The 23,998-nt window shown below is 39.7% G+C and overlaps 2 protein-coding genes across 2 annotated transcripts; both read left to right on the top strand.

The window, feature by feature from the left end:
* The first annotated feature begins 4,222 nt into the window (after positions 1-4,222).
* Positions 4,223-13,691, top strand: LOC114568486 (gastrula zinc finger protein XlCGF7.1-like). Its single transcript, XM_028598098.1, has 4 exons — positions 4,223-4,534; positions 11,837-11,957; positions 12,142-12,152; positions 12,185-13,691. The coding sequence occupies exons 1-4, from the start codon at positions 4,342-4,344 to the stop codon at positions 12,829-12,831; spliced, it is 972 nt and encodes a 323-aa protein (XP_028453899.1). The 5' UTR covers positions 4,223-4,341; the 3' UTR covers positions 12,832-13,691.
* LOC114568485 (gastrula zinc finger protein XlCGF8.2DB-like) lies at positions 12,887-21,639 on the top strand. The gene is made up of 2 exons (XM_028598097.1): positions 12,887-12,928; positions 20,677-21,639. Exons 1-2 carry the CDS (start codon positions 12,887-12,889, stop codon positions 21,520-21,522), a joined length of 888 nt encoding a protein of 295 aa, XP_028453898.1. The 3' UTR covers positions 21,523-21,639.
* The last annotated feature ends 2,359 nt before the right edge of the window (positions 21,640-23,998 follow it).

Genomic DNA, 23,998 nt, shown 5'->3' with positions numbered 1-23,998 from the left:
TATATATATATATTATACCCACTACAATACATTAGACTACACCACTGTATACTACTTATTTATGTATCTGTACTGTACTCGCTTGGCTATAGCTCTGTGTCCCTCTTCATTTTCATCGGTTTGTATTTTATTATTAATATTAGAGGTGTGCATTGGCACTGCCCTCACAGTTCGATTACGATTCACCAGGTAACGATTCGATTCAATTCGATTCTACGATGCATTGCGATGCATCAAAAATCTACTGCACGCAATAAGGCAATCAGTCATGAGGCAATACAAGCAGTCAGATATTGAACAACAGATTTTATTGGCTGCTACAGTGAGGAAAATAAGTATTTGAACACCCTACTATTTTGCAAGTTCTCCCACTTGGAAATCATGGAGGGGTCTGAAATTGTCATCGTAGGTGCATGTCCACTGTGAGAGACATAATCTAAAAAAAAATCCAGAAATCACAATATATGGTTTTTTAACTATTTATTTGTAAGATACAGCTCCAAATAAGTATTTGAACACCTGTCTATCAGCTAGAAGTCTGCCTTTAAAATGTCCACCTCCACTCCATTTATTATCCTAAATAAGATGCACCTGTTTGAGGTCGTTAGCTTCATAAAGACACCTGTCCACCCCATACAATCAGTAAGAATCCAACTACTAACATGGCCAAGACCAAAGAGCTGTCCAAAGACACTAGAGACAAAATTGTTCACCTCCACAAGGCTGGAAAGGGCTACGGGGAAATTGCCAAGCAGCTTGGTGAAGAAAGGTCCACTGTTGGAGCAATCATTAGAAAATGGAAGAAGCTAAACATGACTGTTAATCTCCCTCGGACTGGGGCTCCATGCAAGATCTCACCTCGTGGGGTCTCAATGATCCTAAGAAAGGTGAGAAATCAGCCCAGAACTACACGGGAGGAGCTGGTCAATGACCTGAAAAGAGCTGGGACCACCGTTTCCAAGGTTACCATTGGTAATACACTAAGACGTCATGGTTTGAAATCATGCATGGCACGGAAGGTTCCCCTGCTTAAACCAGCACATGTCCAGGCCCGTCTTAAGTTAGCCAATGACCATTTGGATGATCCAGAGGAGTCATGGGAGAAAGTCATGTGGTCAGATGAGACCAAAATAGAACTTTTTGGTCATAATTCCACTAACCGTGTTTAGAGGAAGAAGAATGATGAGTACCATCCCGAGAACACCATCCCAACTGTGAAGCATGGGGGTGGTAGCATCATGCTTTGGGGGTGTTTTTCTGCACATGGGACAGGGGGACTGCACTGTATTAAGGAGAGGATGACCGGGGCCATGTATTGTGAGATTTTGGGGAACAACCTCCTTCCCTTGAGTTAGAGCATTGAAGATGGGTCGAGGCTGGGTCTTCCAACATGACAATGAGCCAAAGCACACAGCCAGGATAACCAAGGAGTGGCTCTGTAAGAAGCATATCAAGGTTCTGGCGTGGCCTAGCCAGTCTCCAGACCTAAACCCAATAGAGAATCTTTGGAGGGAGCTCAAACTCCGTGTTTCTCAGCGACAGCCCAGAAACCTGACTGATCTAGAGAAGATCTGTGTGGAGGAGTGGGCCGAAATCCCTCCTGCAGTGTGTTCAAACCTGGTGAAAAACTACAGGAAACGTTTGACCTCTGTACTTGCAAACAAAGGCTACTGTACCAAATATTAACATTGATTTTCTCAGGTGTTCAAATACTTATTTGCAGCTGTATCATACAAATAAATAGTTAAAAAATCATATATTGTGATTTCTGGATTTATTTTTTTTAGATTATGTCTCTCACAGTGGACATGCACCTACTATGACAATTTCAGACCCCTCCATGATTTCTAAGTGGGAGAACTTGCAAAATAGCAGTGTGTTCAAATACTTATTTTCCTCACTGTATGTGTGTATTATCACTCTCCTGTATCTTTGATACAGAAGTAATTGAAACTTCACACAGGGTGCCCGCGGGGTCTTAAAAGCATTGAAAAATTCTTAAATTTGATAATCGCACATTAAGGCCTTAGAAGCCTTGAATTTGGTATACAAAGTCTTGGATTTTGTTACAAAGGTCTTCTATTGTTTTGCCTTTCCTAGGATCAAGTTCATACCGTAACAAAATTAACTGTTACTAATGTAAGCTAATTAAAAACTGACCGGAGCCTGTCTCTTGACACACCGGAGGACTGAGACGGGTAACGTTAAAGGTTTGCTGCTACTGTAGCGGAGCTGCAAGTAAACCAGGGCTCTCAAGTGTCCCACATTGAGCGTGACTGTCACGCACTCCCACCACACAATGTATTTCTCACGCGGAAAAACTATTTATAACATATTTAATATGCCGCAGCGCCCAGAAGTTTTTTCTCACTATGGAACTGACAGGAATCAAGCGTGGCTCCCCTGGAGCTCTTAGTCAAGCCTGCCACTTATCAGCCAATCAAAAGAAAAAGAAAGGGGCAACACAATAGCCAATCAGAAAATAGCACTATTGTATCTGGGTAAGATTTAACGCAACAACCAATGAGAAAAAAGCATGGAGCAGCGTACAGAGACTTCCCTAAACATTCCCGAACAGGGCTCTGAGTCTGTCAGAAGGTCTGAGATCTACCGTATCAGCAGAGCAATCACGTAACGCACAGCAGACTATGATGCAGGTAGATTATTTTATAGTTTTTTTTTTTTTTCAAAATATCACGACTCCTCCAAATCTCAGAGAACACAGATATATTTTGAATGTGCACAAAGTTTTGAACATGAGCAGAAATCTTTCTCAAAACACATCTGAAATATTACAGTCCAGGGGTGTATTAATTCATTAAAACAAATGAATGTATCATTGAGGTGAATAATTGTCATATGCACATTAAAGGAGGTTTCTTCCTCAACAAAAGTTGTCACTCTTGCCGGTCCTTAAAACTTAAGAGCCCTGAGTAAATGCTGTACTGAGCTGTGTGTTTTCAGTGTTAAACACAGCTATTCATGCACGACTGTTGTTGGTGATCTCCAGAGACTTACTCACATCATGTATTTCAGTAAAAGTAGAAAAAACTGTGTTGTAGAGTTACAAATTACTTGTCAGTTACAAGTCCTGCATTCAACATTGTCCTTAAGTAACAGTACAAAAGTATTATCAAAATATACTGTACTTAAAACACCAAAAGTAAAAGTGCTCATTATGCAGTGTAATATATCTTATTTTATTGGATTATATTATAATCCAATAAATAGTATTAAATGACTGATACTTTAAATACAATGTGTTATTTAATTCAAGTAGCCTATTTGTACATAATTATTTTCTAGGGTTTAAAATTTATACAGACTTGACATTTTCCCCTCATACTTCTGTCGGAATGGGTACAAAGTTGGCATTGAATTTCATTTGAAATGGTATTAAAAAGGTCTTAAAAAGCCTTGAATTTAAGTTGGAGGATCCTGGGGGTACCCTGTTCACAACATTATTGTCCACTCAAGGCCAGAAAATAAACAGTGACATAATCGATTATGGCACTTTGCCGCATCAATGCTGAATCGTGCATGCCCCGCGTTGCAATGCATTGCCAAATCAATTATTGTTGACACCACTAATTAATATCAATTCATATTTTGGTTCAGTTGAAATATTAAGTGAAGATGACAGTGTTACCTGTTGTAACTCTGATATTAAGGCTGGTTTCTGTGGGGTCTTGAAAAATTCACATTTTTTAGTCTTTTAAAAAGTCTTATATTCGCAAAAGAATTGTGTTCTAGGTCTTTAATAATTTCAAACAAGTCTTACATTTTCCTATGTTCATGTTACGCTGCCATTGAAATGTTTTTTTTCTTGTTGTAGTTCTTCCTTTCGCTCGACCAAATACAATTTGCAGTTTATGTACAGCTGTTTCAAAAGTTCAATAAAGCACTATCAAACCCTTTGTTTTTTCTTAAAGTATATACGATTTTTGGAACTGGCCTTGGTAGGGAACCGGTGAAAATAAAAGCAGTCTCGGCTTCCGCGCTTTTCTTTTCTTACTTTCTTATAAAACTTTATTCATTTTTCGTCTTCTGAATTTGGTTCATTATTTTTCTCAGAGCCCTGAAAATGTATTAAAATATTTGTTCTGGAAATAAGTTGGTTAAATAAGTAAAAAGTGTTTCCCAAAGAGATATCTCTCATTAATCTTAGGTGTGTTGATCTGAAAGTCTGACACTTGGAGGACTTTTATTTTGAAGCTCAGCTACTAATCTGCACCGGAAGCTGTAGTCTTCACTGCGGCTAACTTCACACTTTGAACAAGATGGCGTCTAGCAGAAAGGAGTGTTAGCAGAGTGTCTTTGTTGTGTAGAGAAAGAGGTAAAATGTGTAAAGTCCAGATGCTGAGAGCGTTGGTGGAGCAGCGACTAACTGCGGCTGCTGAAGAGATATTTGGGCTGTTTGAAAGAACGATAGCAGAGTACGAGGAGGAACTTTGTCGTTCAAAAGAGGAGAACGAGCGACAACGGGAGCTACTGGACGCTTTCTACAACACTCAGTTTCGGCTACACAGAGCAGGTTTGGTCCCGCTACTTCTTCCTCTCTCTCTGGTTAAACTAGCAGCGGGTTTGTTCGTTAAACATTCGGTCTGTCGACGTTTAAAAGCCTCGTTAGCTTCTCTCTTCTCTCTAAAACTGTAGTGCACTCATATAGGCCTACTAGCATTTATGGTAGATCGATCCAAACGGCCCACATCTAGCCAGTGAAAGTCTAAGTAAACTGTTATATATATATATATATATATCTGCCCCCCCCTTTCACGACATTGTGAAAGAAATGTATTCATTGTTAGTTTGTTTGCTGTTAAAACAATAATTCCAGACAATGACTTCAAATCTAAAATTGAAAAAAAGACAATGCTCCATTATTTCAGACAATGACTAACATCTTCGACTACAACCATACAGAAAATCTAATATTTTTTTAATATAAGATTTAAAAACCATTTAAGTAACTTCAAACCTGAAAGTTGAGGTGCTGGAAAAATAAAGATTTTTTTTTTTACGGGTGTAGTCAGAGAATGTCCTGAACTCAAATACAGTTTGTCTGAAATGTATCATCGTTCGTTTTGGGGCAGAAACAACTTTTTTTCACTTTTGGGCACGTGGATAAAGGATTGGATAGAGACAGAGCACATTTAAAGGAACACACCGACTAATTGGGAATTTAGCTTATTCATCGTAACCCCCAGAGTTAGTAAAAGTCCATACATACCCTTCTCATCTCAGTGTGTGCTGTAACGCTGTCTGACGGCTCCAGCATTAGCTTAGCCTAGCACACAACATGCAGGTAACTGGTTCCAACTAGCCTACTGCTCCGAATTGTGACTAGATACATGTTGTGATTTATAGAGTCACAGCGTGTACAAATAACAACGTAACATGAGACACCGCCATCTTCTAACCCTAAACAAAACCGGGAACTATATTATCAGACAGACTTGCTGCAAAGCAAATCATTCCGCCCAAGTACTATATTCTTCCGCCTGAGAATATAGTTCTTCTTATTCATGTCCCCTCTGAGACGAGAAGTCTGTGTCTGGAAAAAAATCTTCCGATGACGTAAAACAACGATTTTTTTTCATCCACATGAGCCAAAAACATATTGTCTGGCTTTTTTTGGCCTAGAAGCCACCAAGTAAAATAAGTGACCTGATTTAAAGATATATTCATCTTTCCAATGGTGAAATATCCCTTTAAGTCCCGCCCCCACAGAAGGGGAAAACAACTCTTCTCTCTCCGTTGATTTGTATCGCGTATTCTGCTAGCTAACAACAGAAACATGGCTTAAAGCTGCTGGGTGGTGATATTCTCTAGAGATGCACGATATTGGATATGCCGGTATTGCTCTCCTGTACTACCGTTACCTTATTACTCGGGCTGCAGCTATCGATTATTTTAGTAATCGAGTATTCTACCGATTATTCCATCGATTAATCGGATAAGAAATACTTTTGTGTTATTGAAGAGCAATAATTAACAATAGTTTGGTTAAACTTTCAGAAAAAAATACATTTGTATTGCCTACATTGCTTACAATATCATATATTTTAAAAAACTAAACATATTAAGTGCATTCAAGTGCCATATATTAGATTTTTTTTTTTTTTTTTTAAAAACATTTTTTCAAATTATATCAACCTCAAACTAAGTCATAGGCCTATTAAACATACATAAACATTACATTAAGTTGTGCAACTTAACTTTCAGTTTCAACCTGAGTCTGATCTGTATATAGGCCTATATGTACAGACCTGCCAACCTGTACGCATTTTGCGTAGTAGATTCGCATTTTGACATCAAAATACGGTGATACGATTTGTCACTTTAAACTCCGCTTCGTGGAATGTATGATTAAGTTAGACTCCGTGTTTTCTGTTGAGATGCTGAAGCACTGACGTCGTGCTATTATCGTGCTAAGCTAGTTTGATTTTGCAGTAGACACTGACTGAACAGAGTTTTAGTTTTAATTACGTTTGAACTGATTCCAAACTTTGGACACTTTCTGTCGTCTCTTCTCTTAGCCCCTCCCTCAATATTTACGCTCTAGCATGTGTCGCCAGCAGCAGACTGAGCAGCGTCTGGTGTGCGACAGTAATAATGATCCGTGCGGAAACACCGTCCGTCAGCATATAACGTCGGTAACGCTGATTGTAACGAAGCTTCGAGGCAAGTCATTTTGCATCGAGGATTTTTTTTGTAATCGACTTATTCGAGGAATCGTTTCAGCCCTACTTATTACACTTACGTGTTGTAGATAAACAGTGTTGGGAGTAATTGCGTTACAAAAGTAACGCAATTACAGCAATGTATTCCTTTTTGCTGTAACGCAGTAATATAACGCATTACTAATTTAAATTTCGGTAATATTATTACCCGTTACAATCTCAGTAACGCGAGTTACAACGCATTTTAACGCAACATTTTTTAAGAATTTCCCAACACCGCGAAGCATTTGTTCACAGGAAAAAAAAAAGCCGTGAGTATTATTTCATAACATCTGTGTCCCAACAGGTGACGGTACGTCAGCTCGGACAGCAGTGTGTCCGAGCAGCTGACAGATTTAAACATGTCGGGAATTAATGTTTAGCTTGTTACACGTAAATCATTGCAGTTTATCAGCCGTGGAGAGTAACTCTGCCTGTAGTGGAACTGCTTCGAATGACGACCAAAAACACTCGTCTTCTACTGTGACCATTTACTGTTCAATACGTTTCTGTCATGAACGGTAGTAATTATTACAGTTGCAGTTTTACAAACAAGAAAGTGAGCAACTTAGCTTGACGGACATGTTGCATCTCAGTAAGCCAGCAAGAGTACACAACAGACAACTTCCGTGTAGGCTACTTCAAAATAAAAGCACTTCCTGTGACGGTTCGCAGTAAAACTATATTACTGTTAAAAAAAAAAAATAAGGGTGTGGACCTTTTCACATATCAGCTGTAAATCAAGTACTGTAAATAATGTAAATAGTTAGTTTTAATCACACTATAATTGACCATTTCCTTTAGACTGTTTTAAACTAAACATGAATTTCTTATTCAAGTGCTTTAAACAAACATTTTACAACAATGCCGTACTTCAATACAAACATAAGATATATGGATAAGATAGTATTTTCATTTTCTCCTACTTGTATATTGTACGTTTTACTTATCTATTTTTTATAGCTTTAGTTACTTTGCATGTCCATATTAATTATACAAAATATTATGAATAATCTGTGATGTATCAAAGTGGATAAAAAGGAGACTTTATTGATCCGGTGGTGAAATTCACAAGCTAGCTGCCAACTCAAACTTCCGCTATTATTTTGGTGAAAGTAACTCAAAAGTAGTGTAACGCATTACAATTCAGAGACAGTAATATTGTAATATAACTAATTACTCTCAAATGACAGTAACTAGTAATCTATAATGTATTACATTTTGAAAGTAACTTGCCTAACACTGTAGATAAGGCAGTACACAAGACAAACATTTGATTCTACCATAAATATATCTTTTTTACAAATGTAGACAGACATTCACTCCTGAAAAATAGTTACATTATTTCATTTGGAGGAGAATTAATGATATGCCAGTGCCACACTTTATTTTTCAGTCCTTAGGAATAAAATAAATAAAATGTACATCGTCTCCTACTTGAACAGGTCTGCCAAATGCTTCTCTGACATAGTAGTTGACTTTGTAATGAAACTTACAGTGGTCAAGTGACCTGCACTTCAGTCCTTAGGACCCACTTTAAACTTAAATCACTTTATCCAACTTACAACCAAGCTCCATATATTGTCTTGTGAGCCAAGGATGTTTTATCCTTCACTTGAACTTGAGTCGTGCAACTGCAAACCTTTTCAGTCCAACTAACTAGGGTGACAACTTCAGCTGACCGGTAGGCTTTTGTTGAGCTATTTCTTTTTAATACCAGAGGTAGGTTTTTCTTGACAAAAATGAGCATCTCTGCTTTTTCACCGTCCACTCAATTTCTCTTTTTCGTCTATCACATCAGAGGCTGTGCTACAAAGCCGTTCATTGTCAACACTTGTGCAGGGCGCACACAGGTAGGCTATTTGTGTGCAGCGAGGGCAGGGAAATGGGCCTGGTTGCGTTTCCAGTTCTCCAATGGACTGTCGTTCCTGGGAATTGTGGGTTCGGCCAGGTATGAGATGACCTATGAAGTAACAGAATACCGAAATATCACTTACAGATTTTTTTACTTATCATATGATTTATTAGTTGTACGTTTATTATTGGAAGATTCGTTTTTGGGCATTTTAGGCCTTTTATTTATAGGCCAAATTATGATGAATAGGCTATTATCTATGTTATTGCATTGCAGAATAATAATCGAGAAAGTTGCATTATTAATTATGATGGTTTTGGTCCTAAAGTGAAATATTAAAAAAATAACCTACACGTGTGTGTTTGATGCTTACCTGTGACCCGGCCTTGGTCTTGTCTTGTTCCTTTAAACATGACATCCTCCTCCAGAATTTCTTGCAGTGATCCTGTTCGGGTCCTCTTCTCTAGGGGGGGGGGGGTCCTCCGTGCTGGCATCTGCACTTTTTTTTTTTTTTTTTTTCCACGTCAAAGCACTGGTCTTTGTAGCGGGCATCAAGCATGGTTGCAACAGAATGAAGTGCTCACGCTGCACACCATTGAAGCGATGATTGACGGCTTCCAGGATGGTAGTTTTGGTGGTCTGCACGCCCAACGTGACATCATGACTTTGTAAAAAACATACACACCACTTTCTAAAGCCAAGTGGTGTGTTATCTGTATGCATTTTGAGCTATCCGCTTGTATGTCTACGCACAAGGTAATCTAAGTCAATCGAGGCCAAACTGCATTGATAAGCACGCTAAAAAGCGATTATGCATCTTGATAACATGCCAAAATGGCATATGAATTGGCGTGTCATGCGTAGGCCACTTATTGAGATCAGTAGGGCTGGTCCGAATACCATTTTTTTGAGCTTCGAAGCTTCGGTAGTAATGAGCATTGAATATTCAAAGCTTCGGAGAGAGGGGGCTGAACATATTATCTCTCATAAAGGCAGGAATCTCTGTGTCTGTTTGTTTGCATTTTGATTATTTTGAGAACCTTTCATCCAAACGACTTCACAAGGGAGTGCAGCAGTGTCGTATTTGGTGCAATACAGATAGACAGGCCAGACACGTTCAGAATTAATAAACTTTTAACCTCTCGAGGATCACCGTCTCGTCAACAGGACACTTTGTGACGTCGCTGTAACCTCGATAAAACTTCCACTCATGAGCGTTTTTTTTTAATAAATCTTCAAAATATACAGCCATGTACACAACTGTTACAAAGTAAAAGATAATAAAACAATTTAGCCGTAATCTGCGCAGCTGAGAGTGCATGCATACCTGTTTTTGTTGTCCTTTCAGCAACAAAGTGGTATTTTGACCAAAACTTGATTTTCATAAATCCCCAAGAATCCGAGGAAATGTAATATCCGAGCTTTATATTCCAAAACCATCTCTTCGCCTCACAATGTTGAAGTTTCTGGCCGAATCATAACGGAAAAACGAGAAACCCAGCTCGCTAAATGCTCGAAGTGGGCATCATCTTGTGCCGACAGTATCTTCTTCTTCTTCTTCTTCTTCTTCTTCTTCTTCTTCTTCTTTGTAGTTTATTGGCTGTTGGCAAACCAACTTAAATGTGCATTACCGCCACCAACTGGACTGGAGTGTGAACGAGAGATAAATGCAGAAAATAAATAAACCAAAATAAATAAAAAAAAATGAATATTCGAATGTCAAATTTTCAATTCGAATACCAACCCACCGAACGAATATTCGGGTCCAGCCCTACAGATCAGTGTTGCACGCCTCTGTCCGTGTCACTTGGCCGGCCAAGCAGTCTTGTCGGTGCCGCAACCGCGGGGATCACGTCACCAGCAGAGGCCTCTGCAGAACTTATAGTCAAAGTTGCAGGCAGCTCAAAATCAGCGGGATAAGCCCCTAGTGCCCTCTTCTGCTCGACCAAGCTTCACATCATATAAAATGTTAAATTCCATCTGGTAGCGACGTCTTGTTGAAGTCGTTTTACCGACATTCTGAGCTCTTTCTGTACATCCTCCAGCTGTAGCACTGTATGCTAGCTGGGAGTGCATGAAATATCCAACTATTCTCTTTCCCACGGCAACATGAGACAGGACACCTCACATAGCACGACATGCACTTGTTCTCGTTCTATTTTCCATTTCCCAAACATATTATCAGCAGTTTACCTTCGGAGTAAGTAGTGACTCTGGAGTCATACTGAGAGATACAGTGCTGTGCTTTCTGACAACAGTGGGAGAAGTTAGTCCCGGCAGAGCAAAGTGCGTCGTCCCGACGTCCAGTTGCATTTCCCCCGACTCTCCTTCTCCATAAACAACATGAAATCAAGGAGAGGGTTAACTTTTCCTGCTACAGATTTCCCACCGTGGTCCGAAAGAACAGAGGAGACACTTTGTTTCTCTCACTATGACTCTAGAGTCACTATTCACTCTGAAGTTAATCACCATCACTCTCTGATTCGCTCTACCACACACACACACACACACACACACACACACATACGCTATTCTCTTGAAGAGATTGACGCACACACCAACGTGTACACCAACAAGTATAAACTTCAGGCCATTTACGTATGCTGGAGCCCTGCATTTCAATTATTTTCCTTGCCCCACACTGATGCAAAAATACATTTGCCAGTGATTATCTTAACTTCATAGTACTCCAGTGATGAAATAAATTCATGTCATAGCCATTTTAAGTTTTATGTATGTAAGTAAAAATACTGATTCTCCAAAGTTCAGTTAAAAAATCTTTAGAAGAATGCAAATTAATCATTAGATCAATCAATGACAAAAATAATTGTTAGGGACAGCCCTAAATGGTTCCATTTTGTGGCTTGTTTTAGCAAGCTGACCTTAACAAGCTATGCTGTGCTACTTTGTATCACTTTGTTAGACTAAATTTGTAAGTTTTCATATCTGTGACGATACAAACTACCTCTCAGTTCAATTTTATTTATATAGCACGTTTTAAAGACAACCATAGTTGACCAAAGTGCTTAACAAGCTCCAAAAATCAAAGAGATAATATACACAAACAATACACAATATACAATACAAAAATAACCAACCGTAGAAAAAGGTCAAGGTATCAAAGCTCAACTTCAATTGAAAGCCAATGAATAATAGTGGGTCTTAAGCAAGGATTGAACGTTTTAATGGTTCATAGTTTGGTTTGAGTTTAGTTTGAGTGGTGGTCAGTAATGTGTCTGTTTCATTCTGTTTCCTGCAGATGTTGAACAGCTGTCTGTGGTTAAAAAAGACGTTCTCCCTGAGCAGCGGGAGTGTAGCTCCAGTGTGGACCAGCAGGAGCCAGAGCCCCCCCCACACATTAAAGAGGAACAGGAGGAACTGTGGAGCAGTCAGGAGGGAGAGCAGCTTCAAGGGCTGGAGGAGGCTGATATCATCAAGTTCCCATTCACTCCTGTCCCTGTGAAGAGTGAAGATGATGAAGAGGAAGCTCAGTCCTCACAGCTTCATCAGAGACAAACTCAACACATGGAAACAGAAGCTGATGGAGATCCTTCTAATCCTGAGACTGATGACAGGGCTGATTGGAAGGAGACCAGAGAACCTCAGTCAGCTTTAAACTCTCTGAAACATGAATCAAGATGTAAGAAAACATTCAGCTGCTCCGAGTGCGGGAGAAGATTTGGCCGCAAGGAAAATCTGAAGAGTCACATGAGAACTCACACAGGAGAGAAACCTTTCAGCTGCCCATTCTGTATGAAATCTTTTACACACAGTGCAAATTTAAGGTCACACATGATAATCCACACAGGGGAGACGCCCTTCAGTTGCTCTGAGTGTGGAAAAAGTTTTTGCTACAAAACACATCTGCAGACGCACATGATGACTCACACGGGAGAAAAACCTTTCAGCTGCTCGGTCTGTAATAAATCTTTTACAGAGAGAGGAAGTTTAAAGGCACACATGAGAATCCACACAGGGCAGACGCCATTTAGCTGCTCTGATTGTGGAAAAAGATTTAACCAGATCTCAAATCTGAGGAGACACATGAGAACTCACACAGGAGAAAAACCTTTCAGCTGCTCTGTCTGTAAGAAAGCTTTTACACAGAGTAACCATTTAAAATATCACATGAAACAACACACAGGAGAGGAACCATCTACTTCCTGTGTTAGTGACGTCAGGAAGCAGCAGGAGTGGAGCTCCAGTGTGGACCAGGAGCAGCTAGAGAATCTCAGCCAGGTTGGAACTCTCTGAACCATAGAAATAAAATGGATAGAAAGGCCATTTCCATTCAAATCAACGTAGCATAATGGTCAGAGTGGCAGCCATTTTTATGTGTACCATTGCCATGGTAACGTATAAACTTCAGTATAAGCCCTGATTGGTTGGTTCCCTTCACAGTGTTTCCTGGAGGCCTGTTTCACAAAAGTAGAATTTATAAATCCAGGATAACTGATAAAGTGAGGCTTGACCTAGTCTAATCTCTGCAGCCTGACTTGGTGTATTTCACGAAGGTCGAGCCAGGCTGAAGGAATTCGGATAGATGCAGGTTTGCGGCTTTCCTTAGGTCGGTAACAGATTTATCAATGCTAAAATGGAGAAACCTGTATATGCATTGTTCATACTTTATACAGAGCAGCTTCTTGTGGAAGTATGATAACGTGAAACAGCGAGAGAAAGCGTAGCAGTTGATCGCGGACCGACTGATTGTGTAATTGTAGCCTAAACGTATACATTAACTGACCTCTGCTCTGAACTGAAACGGTCATAATCGTACCATTCAAGGATTAGGCTACTAATCATTTGCACAAATTAACCGTTGTACTCTTTGCCTTAAACGTACGCAGAAGATAATGTTACTCAAGAAATTTACTATAAAGCTCAATTTTCTACAACGCTAGAATAGTAAATATCTCTTTCACTCTGTTTCTTCCTCTCTCTCTCATGGTCTAAAATATTAATTTTTCCTAAGTCATATTAACTTCCACTGCTTGCTAGATTATCAATCAGTCGGTCCTTCTTTACATATGATATGCTTTGCTCCCTCATATATATGGACATAGAAAAGAAAGACTCTAAAATCTAGAAACTATTATGAAGTGATAGATTTCATGCACACTGTAAACATGAATGTAACAGAGTGATATTTATCAGTTATTTCCCCCCAGCAAAATATAAGGTCAAAAACCATCGAGGTGTCCTCTTCCTGTTGTTACATGAATGTACAGTAGCCTACATCACTAGATAGTTACTGGTCCAGTGAACTAATTCTATAATTTGGTTGTACAATTAGGATATGTTCTTAAAAATGTACAATCCTCCCAAATTATAGTCGTAAAAGAATACAAAAAAAATTAATCAACTAAAATAATTTAAGGTGCATTGGTCCACTATGGGAACACACATGTACAGCACTTTAAATATTGCCCTTATTAGTAACAGACTTCATTTAAATCACTTTTGAAATGTTATCAGCCTTTTCTAATTATCTCAACAACTGCCGTAATATAATCATTAAACTTCTAACAATAATATGAACAGCAGTCTTCATACAGCAATATAACGGTAACAATGACTGTCACAGGAATAATAATAATAAATAATGGTCACAACTTACATAATACTTATAACAGTGAACAAATGAACAACAATATGCACCCATTTTATTTTAATGCAGGCTGATAACAATAAGGTAAAACCACTGCCGAGTGAACAGGGAAGGCTCCAGGATGAATAAATCCTGGCTGTTAGCCTGCTCAGGACCAGGCTAGCTGTTAGCCTGGCTGTTAGCCTGGTCAGGACCAGGCTAGCTGTTAGCCTGGCTGTTAGCCTGGTCAGGACCAGGCTAGCACCACAGACTAAATCTCCATGGTAAGGAGGTGCCTCTGCTTTTGTGAAACCAAATCCAGGCTAAATTGAGCCACAGAGTTATATTATATTTTATTATAATTTCCCCTTGCGGAATTAATAAATATAGATTATTACATTATTATTATGATAACTTGAATTACCCCGGCATAATCCCTCCGCTGCCTCAAGATAGCAATAGGCCCAGAATGTACCTGAACACACCTCCCTGTAAGACCAGCACGCCCATGGGCCACAGATGGGCGCAGGTGCATTTGCTGTTTAAACGAGATGGGCGCTGGACGGGAAACTGACCACTGCGTTGGTCTTCGAGTAGCAAAGACACTTGGGTCGGGCTCTGCGCTTTGCCGGGTGCGAGATAGGACCCTGGAATGGAAAAAACAAGAGAAAACGCATCTCCAAGCCGTTGCGCACCTTTCCAAGGAAACGTGCCCCCAGGTAATAAGATGTAGTTTAACAACATTGTTAAACCCTGTAACCTCTCTGTGTTTCCTGTGAACTAAAAGTTAAGACTATGAATAATCTGGTGCTCCTGTTGTATGGTGTATTGTATTAGCCAATGTTGTGTATTGTTTTGCCTGTATTTGCTTGTGGGGTTTGTTTCTATTGTTGACTTTGTGTTCTTTACTGTCTTTTATGTAAGTCTTGACTTATTGTATTTAAAGGGTCCATCTAGGGACATACATTGCAATTTAGCATAGATAGATAGATAGATAGATAGATAGATATTTTCATTAATTATGTCTAAAATACACTTTTAAATCCAAGCTGTATTGTCTTTATGAGAACACAATAAAGGGAGATTTCACTTTTTTTTCAGGTGTAGGCCACATTAGACCAGGTCCAGATCCAAAACCACATGCCTAGACTTGTCAAATCTGGACCAAAATATCCCAGAGAGGCTAAAGATTCTTAAAAACACAGTTTAAGATTTGTGAAAGCTTTTTTCTATTTGTGATTTCCCTGTTCTTGTTCCTATGTAGACCACATCAAACACATGAGAATAAGTGAATTCTTCCTTTTTAATATTATTTTTATAAAGGTCTCAAATGTAATACCTAAAGGTCTTAAAAGTCTGAAAATGTGACTGGTTGAAACCTGCAGAAACTCCGATATTAAGACTTTTATGTGTTCACATTTCCTATTATTGTTCTGCCCTCTAGTGTCAGAAACCAGGAGTGACACTCTGGGTCCACTTCCTGTGGGGAACAGTTTTCACACTAAAAGACGGACTGACATTGTTATTATTCCCCTTTTTAAAGGCTAGCTGTTACATTATATCTTACAGCTTGGCACACAGACTCTTTGCACAACTGTCCATGTGATTTTTCTTGTGCTGTATCACAAGTTCATTAAAGCACTATCAAACCCTTTGTTTTTTCTTAAAGTATATTTCATTTTTTGGCGCTGGCCTGGGTAGGGAACAGGTCAAACTAAATGCAGTCCCAGGTCCTGCACTTTTCTCATAAAACCAAGAAATTGGAAACAAACCTCAATCTTCTGAATTTGTTTATCTTAGAGTCCTGAAAATGTATTAAAAACATTTGTCGTTCTGCAAACTAAGTTGGTTAAAAAAGTAAAGAGTAGCAGGTGTTATCTTATCTTCTGATCTGAATATCTTATGTTTTGATCTGAAAGTCTGAGACAGTTCCGGACTTTTATTTTGAAGCTCAGCAACTAATCTGCACCGGAAGCTGTAGTCATCACTGCGGCTGACTTCACACTTTGAACAAGATGGCGTCTAGCAGAAACGCGTGTTAGCAGAGTGTCTTTGTTGTGTAGAGAAAGAGGTAAAATGTGTAAAGTCCAGATGCTGAGAGCGTTGGTGGAGCAGCGACTAACTGCGGCTGCTGAAGAGATATTTGGGCTGTTTGAAAGAACGATAGCAGAGTACGAGGAGGAACTTTGTCGTTCAAAAGAGGAGAACGAGCGACAACGGGAGCTACTGGACGCTGTTTACAACCCTCAGCTTCGGCTACACAGAGCAGGTTTGGTCCCTTTACTTCTTCCTCTCTCTCTCTCTGTTCTCTCTCTGTTTATACTGACAGCATGTTTGTTCGTTAAACAGTTTGATTTTGAAAGCTGTAGTGCACTCATACAGGCCTACCAGCATTTATGGTAGATAAATCCAAACGGCCCATATCTAGCCAGCGACAGTCTTAGCAAAGTTAGCGGACTGATACATGTGAGACTACGTCCGGTTTTCAAAATAAGGTGCCAAGTAAGCTCATGCGAAGTATTTACAAAGAAATATAGTATATATTAAAAAAAAACTAGATTAGGCTATTGGATTGCATATATTTTGGATTATGTTGTATGTAAATGCCTGTGTTCTTCATACATTAAAAGAGTAAATATGACAAAATTGTGACAGAAATGTATTCTTTGTTTGGTTGCTGTTAAAACAATAATTCCAGACCAGTGTTTCCCACAGAATTAGATTATATTAGTGGTGGTAGCTGACCCAGGGTGCACGTGTAGGGAAAGAGGTGCAGACTTCTTATATTAATTGTACTGCAAATATTTTTATACAAAATTCTGCAGGTAACAGTTAAAATTTTTAAATTGAATGGTATAATGCTTTAAGGGAAGGGGGCTTTCGCATCTGAAAACAAAGTCCAGTTCATTTGATTAGTAAGAATAAGGCATAACAGTATCTTTTTCCCAGTTGCTCCTCAGTTGAAATGAAATGTAGGAGTTGTATGGGAAACACTTCAGACAATTACTTCAAATCTAAAACTGAAAGTGCTATAAAAAGACAATGCTCCATAATTTCAGACAATGACTGACATCTCTGACTACAAACATAGAGAAAATCTAATATTTTTACTGTATAAATTATGAGATTCCAACCCTTAACGTTAAATAAGTTCAAATCTGAAAATTGAGGTGGTATAAAAATAAAGATTTTCTTGACAGCAGGTTGTAGCATGGTGTAGCAGGTTGTAGCATGGTGTAGCAGGGCATAGCAGGTTGTAGCATAGTGTAGCAGGGCATAGCAGGTTGTAGCATGGTGTAGCAGGGCATAGCAGGTTGTAGCATGGTGTAGCATGGTGTAGCAGGTTGTAGCATGGTGTAGCAGGGCATTGCAGGTTGTAGCATGGTGTAGCAGGGCATAGCAGGTTGTAGCATGGTGTAGCAGGGCATAGCAGGTTGTAGCATGGTGTAGCATGGTGTAGCAGGTTGTAGCATGGTGTAGCATGGTGTAGTAGGGCGTGGCAGGTTGTAGTAGGCAGACCTGCCAACCTGTACCCATTTTGCGTAGTAGATACGCATTTTGACATCAAAATACGGTGATTCGATTTGCCACTTTAAAGTGATGGTTGGGAGTAATTTCACCCTAGGGTCCTTTGCACCATGACCTCGAGCCAAACACCCCCCCAGAAGCTTTTTTCACCTGGGTCGAACATTGGGAGAGTTAGCGTAGAGTAGCGTTATCAGCTGAATAGCTTAGCGCAGGGGCTAATGGACCCACGTTTGTATCTCGTAAATGACCCCACTAATAATGCCCAAAATGATACCAAACTTCTACACTAGTACAAATAGGTTATGCACTCATAAAACGATGGATTGGAAAGTTTGTAAGTACACCAGAAGTTTATGAACACTTGCCTGCTGGCTTCTGCTCTCTGCTGTTGCTGCTGCTGCCGGCAGTAAGACGAGTGCTTAGGGGCCGTCTACAAATTACTACACCGAAAAGAGATGCAACAAAAATATTTATTAATTAAACTTTTTTTTAAGTAAGTGCTGTAGTATAACTAGCAGGAGACAAGTTATAATTGAGGTGAGTTTGGAGACATTACCTTATTTAATCATTAAATTAATAAATATTTTTGTTGTATCTCTTTTCGGTGTAGTAATTTGTAGACGGTCCCTAAGCACTCGTCTAACTGCAGGTAGCAGCAGCAGCAGCGACAAGAAGCCAGCAGGCAAGTGTTATTTACATAAACTTCTGGTGTACTCACAAACTTTACAATCCATCGTTTTATGAGTACATAACCTATTTGTACTAGTGTAGACGTTTGGTATCATTTCGGGCATTATTAGTGGGGTAATGTTAAGAGATACATCACTGGATCCATTAGCCCCTGCGCTAAGCTATTCAGCTGATAACGCTACTCTACGCTAACTCGTCCAATGTTAGACCCAGGTGAAAAAAGCTTCTGGGGGGGTGTTTGGCTCGAGGTCATGGTGCAAAGGACCCTAGGGTGAAATTACTCCCAACCATCACTTTAAACCACACAAAAATCAAGTTACTGCTTTGAGTTCATTTGTTGACGGTTGACATGCAGTAGCCGTCTCAGTCTTGGATTTCGTTACAAAGGTCTTATATATTTTTTTCCCTTTCCTAGGATTAAGTTCATACCGTAAAAAATTAACTGTTACTAATGTAGGCTAATTAAAAACTGACCGGAGCCCGTCGCTGGACGCACCGGAGGACCGAGACACAAAGTAAACCCGCCTCTCTGACCGGTAACGGGGGGTTAGTGGTTAAACTGAGCGGAGCTAACGTGCTAACAGCTTATTATCTGCAAAGATTGGCTCTGTGAGCGCATTCATTTGCTCGGTGTGCGTCTTATAACAAACAGAGCGAGCAAAATATACTTAAATTGCCAAAAGTAAAAGTGCTCATTTTGCAGTGTAATATATCTTATTTTATTGGATTATATTATGATCCAATTAAATGTATTAAATATGATTTAAATAAAATGTTTTATTTTATTCAAGTAGCCTACTTGTACTTCATTATTTTCTAAGGTTTAAAATGTATACAGATTTTAAATTTTCCCCTCATACCTCTGTTGGAATGGGTACAAAGTTGGATTGAATTTAATTTGAAATGGTATTAAAAAGGTCTTAAAAAGCTTTGAATTTAAATTCAGGATCCTGGGGTTACCCTGTATATTGTTTCTTTGTTATAAACGTGAATTTTTCATTTTAGCCTAGGCTGTACAAACCATGATGAAAAAGAATTATAGGAATTGTATAGTAGGCCAATTTTGGAACAATATTATAGTAATGTTATAGAAATAGGCTACTATAGGCCTTGTTGCAGCCAATTTGGATGTGTGTGTGTGCATGGATAGTGTGTGTGTGGGTGGTAGGTTTGTGGGAATGGTTTGATCGTTACGTCACCTGCGCACCTGTGTGTATGTGCTAATTAGCCAAGGTAGTAAGGGAATCACAGGTGAGCCAGAGGGAGAATCTAGTCTGGGAAGCCACACAGTTTTTCAACCTCAGCTGTGCGATAGTGATGGTTTTTAGATCTCGTCTGTTCGTTTTTAATCTTGCAAGTCAGTTTTTTGTATGTGTTTTTAAATACATTTCTACAATAAAGAATTAACTATACGGCGATGGCGGACCTCATTTTTTGCAACAGCAAGAGTTGGAAATGGCTTCAAATTCCCTGCAGTGGCATTTTTTGTGGACAGATTGCCACTACAGGCCTAGTATTTTGGGACATACTATAAAAGTATTACAGTATTTTGGAGACTATTATGAGACTGTAGGCTACTGTAGGAACATTATGGAGGATAAGGCTAACTGGTGATTGGTAAGCATGTGAACTAAACGATTCCCATCAGTCACTTAGACATAAAAACATAGGAAAATAGGGTGCTCGACTGATTCAAACTCCGTAAAACTGATTAGTGGGAGGAAGCTGACTTTTTACTTATATTTACATGGTAAAAAAAAGCTGATATTAAAAGATCAATGTTTGGATTTTATTAATCGTTATCAGATCACTCAAAGATATAGTTTGAGATTTGATCATTTTATACCAGCCCTAGTATTGATTTGTCTTCCTATGTCAGTGGAAAGGTGTGACGAGATCCCACATTTCATATTTCATTACGCCTTCCCTAAATGAAGAACATTTCTCTGTAACGTCCCTGTGTCTTTCCTGCAGATGTTGAGCAGCTGTTGGTGGTTAAAGAAGAGGTTCCCCCTGAGCAGCAGGAGTGTAGCTCCAGTGTGGACCAGCAACAGGAGTGTAGCTCCAGTGTGGACCAGCAGGAGCCAGAGCCCCCCCCACACATTAAAGAGGAACAGGAGGAACTGTGGAGCAGTCAGGAGGGAGAGCAGCTTCAAGGGCTGGAGGAGGCTGATATCACCAAGTTCCCATTCACTCCTGTCCCTGTGAAGAGTGAAGATGATGAAGAGGAAGCTCAGTCCTCACAGCTTCATCAGAGACAAACTCAACACATGGAAACAGAAGCTGATGGAGAGGACTGTGGAGGACCAGAACCAGACAGGAACTCAGATCCACGTTTACAACCAGAGACTGAAGACCAGACTGGAGACTCTTCAGAGACTGAAGTCAGTGATGGTGATTGGCAGAAGAGCACTCAGTCAGCTTTAAACTCTCTGAAACATGATTCAACATGTAGGAAACCATTCTGCTGCTCTGAGTGTGGGAGGAGATTTGGCGACAGGAGAAATCTAAAAAGACACATGAGAACTCACACAGGATTAAAACCTTTCAGCTGCTCTGTTTGTAATACGACTTTTAGTCAGGGTGGAACTTTACAGAGACACATGGCGGTCCATACCGGAGAGAAACCTTTCAGTTGCTCAGTGTGTAGGAAATCTTTTGCACTTAATGGCTGTTTACAGAAACACATGAGAATCCACACAGGAGAGAAACCATTTAGCTGCTCTGAGTGTGGGAGAAGATTTAGTCAAAGCTCAAGTCTGAAGACACACATGATGACTCATACAGGAAAGAAACCTTTCAGCTGCTCAGTCTGCAATAGATATTTTAAACTTAGGGCACATTTAAATAAACACATGAGAACTCACACAGGAGATAAACCCTTCAGCTGCTCTGAATGTAGGAAAAGATTAGATTGCAGGACGAGTTTGAAAAGACATATGAGAGTCCACACAGGAGAAAGACCTTTCAGCTGCTCAATCTGTCAGAAATCTTTCAAACAGAGGGAACATTTAAAGAGACACATGAAACAACACACAAGAGCGGAACCATCTACTTCCTGTGTTAGTGACATCAGGAAGCAGCAGGAGTGGAGCTCCAGTGTGGACCAGGAGCAGCCAGAGAATCTCAGTCAGGTTTGAACTCTCTGAACACTATAATCCGTCAACTCGGTAAATTCAGCGGTTATCCAGTATGTAGTCTATATCCATGACCTTCCACTTCCAGGATTGCCCTGGAAATTCCACCGGATGTCCTTCATTTCGGCCGGATGTCCGTCCCTTTTCCTCTGTCTTTGTGTTGGGCGTTCTAACCTCCGGTGGATTTGTGAGGACTATGGTTAGCTGCTCCTCAGATCTCTGCAGGGTAAATCCAGACAGCTAGCTAGACTATCTGTCCAATCCGAGTTTTCTGTTTCACGACTATAACTACTTTTGAACGTACAGATGTTCCACCAAAACAAGTTCCTTCCCGAGACTATTTAGCAGAGGCACCGTGACTCCGTCCGGAGCTTAGCCCCGCCCCCAAGATGATTGTGATTGGTTTAAAGAAAAGCCAATAAACCAGAGCATGTTGTTCTCCCATCCAGGAATGCTGTGTGAACTAGCCAGACCTTCCTCCGCAGCGCTGCGGCATAGGGTGGAGATGTGTTAACATTTAAAATGTACTCAATTAGCATTTTGTTCTGTTTGTGATTTGGGTAGGAAGGTTGGACTGCACCAATGTTCGTCTACCAAGAGACGCAGCGGTTGCCATGATTTCTTTGTTCAGTTTTTTGCTTTCTTAATAATCAAGTTTGATATTCTGTCATAAAGAAAAGACATAATCTCCGCAAAATAAAGAAACCGCCCTTTTTCGGGGCACTGTATTTTAAAGATACTTTTGTAAAAATCAAAATAACTTTAGAGCTCTTCATTGTAAAGGTTTTAAACAATATTTTCTATGCTTGTTCAATGAACCATAACCAATTAATGAGAATGCACCTGTTGAATGGTCAAAAAGACAGTAACAGCTTGCAGGCGGTAGGCAATTAAGGTCACAGTTAGAGGGGAAATTAGGGAAGTAAAGAGACACTTCTACTGACTCTGAAAAACAGCAAAAGAAAGACGCCCAGGGTCCCTGCTAATATGCGTGAATGTGCCTTAGGCATGGTGCAAGGAGGCCTGAGGACAGCAGATGTGGCCTAGATAGAGCTACAGGGAAGCACAGCTGATTGTCCTCGCAGTGGCAGACCACGTGTAACAACACCTGCATAGGATCGGTACATCTGAATATCACACCTGCGGGACAGGTAGAGCAAGAACTGACCAGTCTGGTGCAGTACATGAGGAGGAGATGTACTGCAGTACTTAATGCAGCTGAAGGCCACACCAGATAGTGAGGGCTACTTTAGATTTTGACCCGCCCTTTATTCAGGGACACATTTTTCCATTTCTGTTAGTCACATGTCTGTGAAAATTGTTCAGTTTATGTATTAGTAGGGCTGTCCTCGACTAAAGAAATTCTTAGTCCACTAACACTTATACGATTTTGTCGACTAATCGATTAGTTGATTTAATTGACAGAGCTGTGCGCTTTGAGAGGTGGTTAAGACTAGAAAAGCACAATATGAATGTAGTTAATTAACCATCTGTAAAACTGAGTTTCTCCACAATTAATCCTGCAAAAGCACCACTTTAAATCTTGTGTTTACCATAAATGTGCTCAGAAGTTTCTTGGAAATAAGTAATTAAGCATGAATAAGCATAAAAAATGACTAATCGACTAAAGAAATCTTAGTCGACTAAGACCAAAACTACCGATTAGTCAACTAATCGACTAAGAGTTGGCAGCTCTATGTATTATTTGTTAAATCTTTTCATGTTTGCTTAAACTATAAAAGCAGTTGAAGGTGACTTTTTTATGAGTAATATATATGAATTAGCATTATTTGGATTTTAACCGAGCCAGCTTTGGTCCTTAACTACCGCTCAACAGCACTCGAAACCAAGGGTGGCCGAATTAAGGCGTGCCCTGCAGCAGCGTACAATTGCTTTTAAGCGTGTGTGTGTGTGTGTGCGCGCGCGCGCCCATCAAAGTTCTACTGACGAATAACTCCGTGTGTTTTTTTTTCACATTTTTATTTGCTTGCATGCCTTTCGGCTTATTGTTGTTCACCGAAAGAATATCAAAGTTCTACTGACAAATAACTCAACGTTTGTATTCACTGTATATGCCAGTCTGCTTATTTCAAAACAAAATGTTTATATTTATGTTCGTATAAGATGGAGTTTATATGAAAGTTTCCAAATTGGAATGTTTCCAAAATTTCCCATCTAATTTTTCCATCTAAAGTTTCCGGTCAGTTTCCGCCCCTTTGCAACCCGATACCGAATATACCTTGGATGTGAATGTAAATGTGTTGTGAATATCATTATTGAAATATATTATGAGAGTCATCCTGTGTCATGTCTACATTTTTTACTTGTGAAATCCCGTGAACAGAGTAACTGATTTCCTAATGATTCATTAATACAATAACTCCCAGTCTGTTTACCAGTAACTAATCACTGGTGCTTGACTCACAGTTAATCAGTGACTACTCATTAACTAACCAGTTGTTCCTTATTCGTTCCTCAG

Source organism: Perca flavescens, chromosome 14, assembly GCF_004354835.1.
Source record: "Perca flavescens isolate YP-PL-M2 chromosome 14, PFLA_1.0, whole genome shotgun sequence".
Taxonomy (NCBI): Eukaryota; Metazoa; Chordata; class Actinopteri; order Perciformes; family Percidae; genus Perca; species Perca flavescens.
This window is presented reverse-complemented; position numbering and strand designations above follow the sequence as displayed.

What these genes read in the sequence shown, in the direction of transcription:
- LOC114568485 (XM_028598097.1), top strand. Translation starts at nt 12,887, where the DNA reads ATGGTCAGAGTGGCAGCCATTTTTATGTGTACCATTGCCATG. An exon ending in TTATGTGTACCATTGCCATG is followed by an intron (nt 12,929 to 20,676) that starts GTAACGTATAAA and finishes GCTGATGGAGAG; the next exon opens with GACTGTGGAGGACCAGAACC.
- LOC114568486 (XM_028598098.1), top strand. Translation starts at nt 4,342, where the DNA reads ATGTGTAAAGTCCAGATGCTGAGAGCGTTGGTGGAGCAGCGACTAACT. An exon ending in GTTTCGGCTACACAGAGCAG is followed by an intron (nt 4,535 to 11,836) that starts GTTTGGTCCCGC and finishes TGTTTCCTGCAG; the next exon opens with ATGTTGAACAGCTGTCTGTG.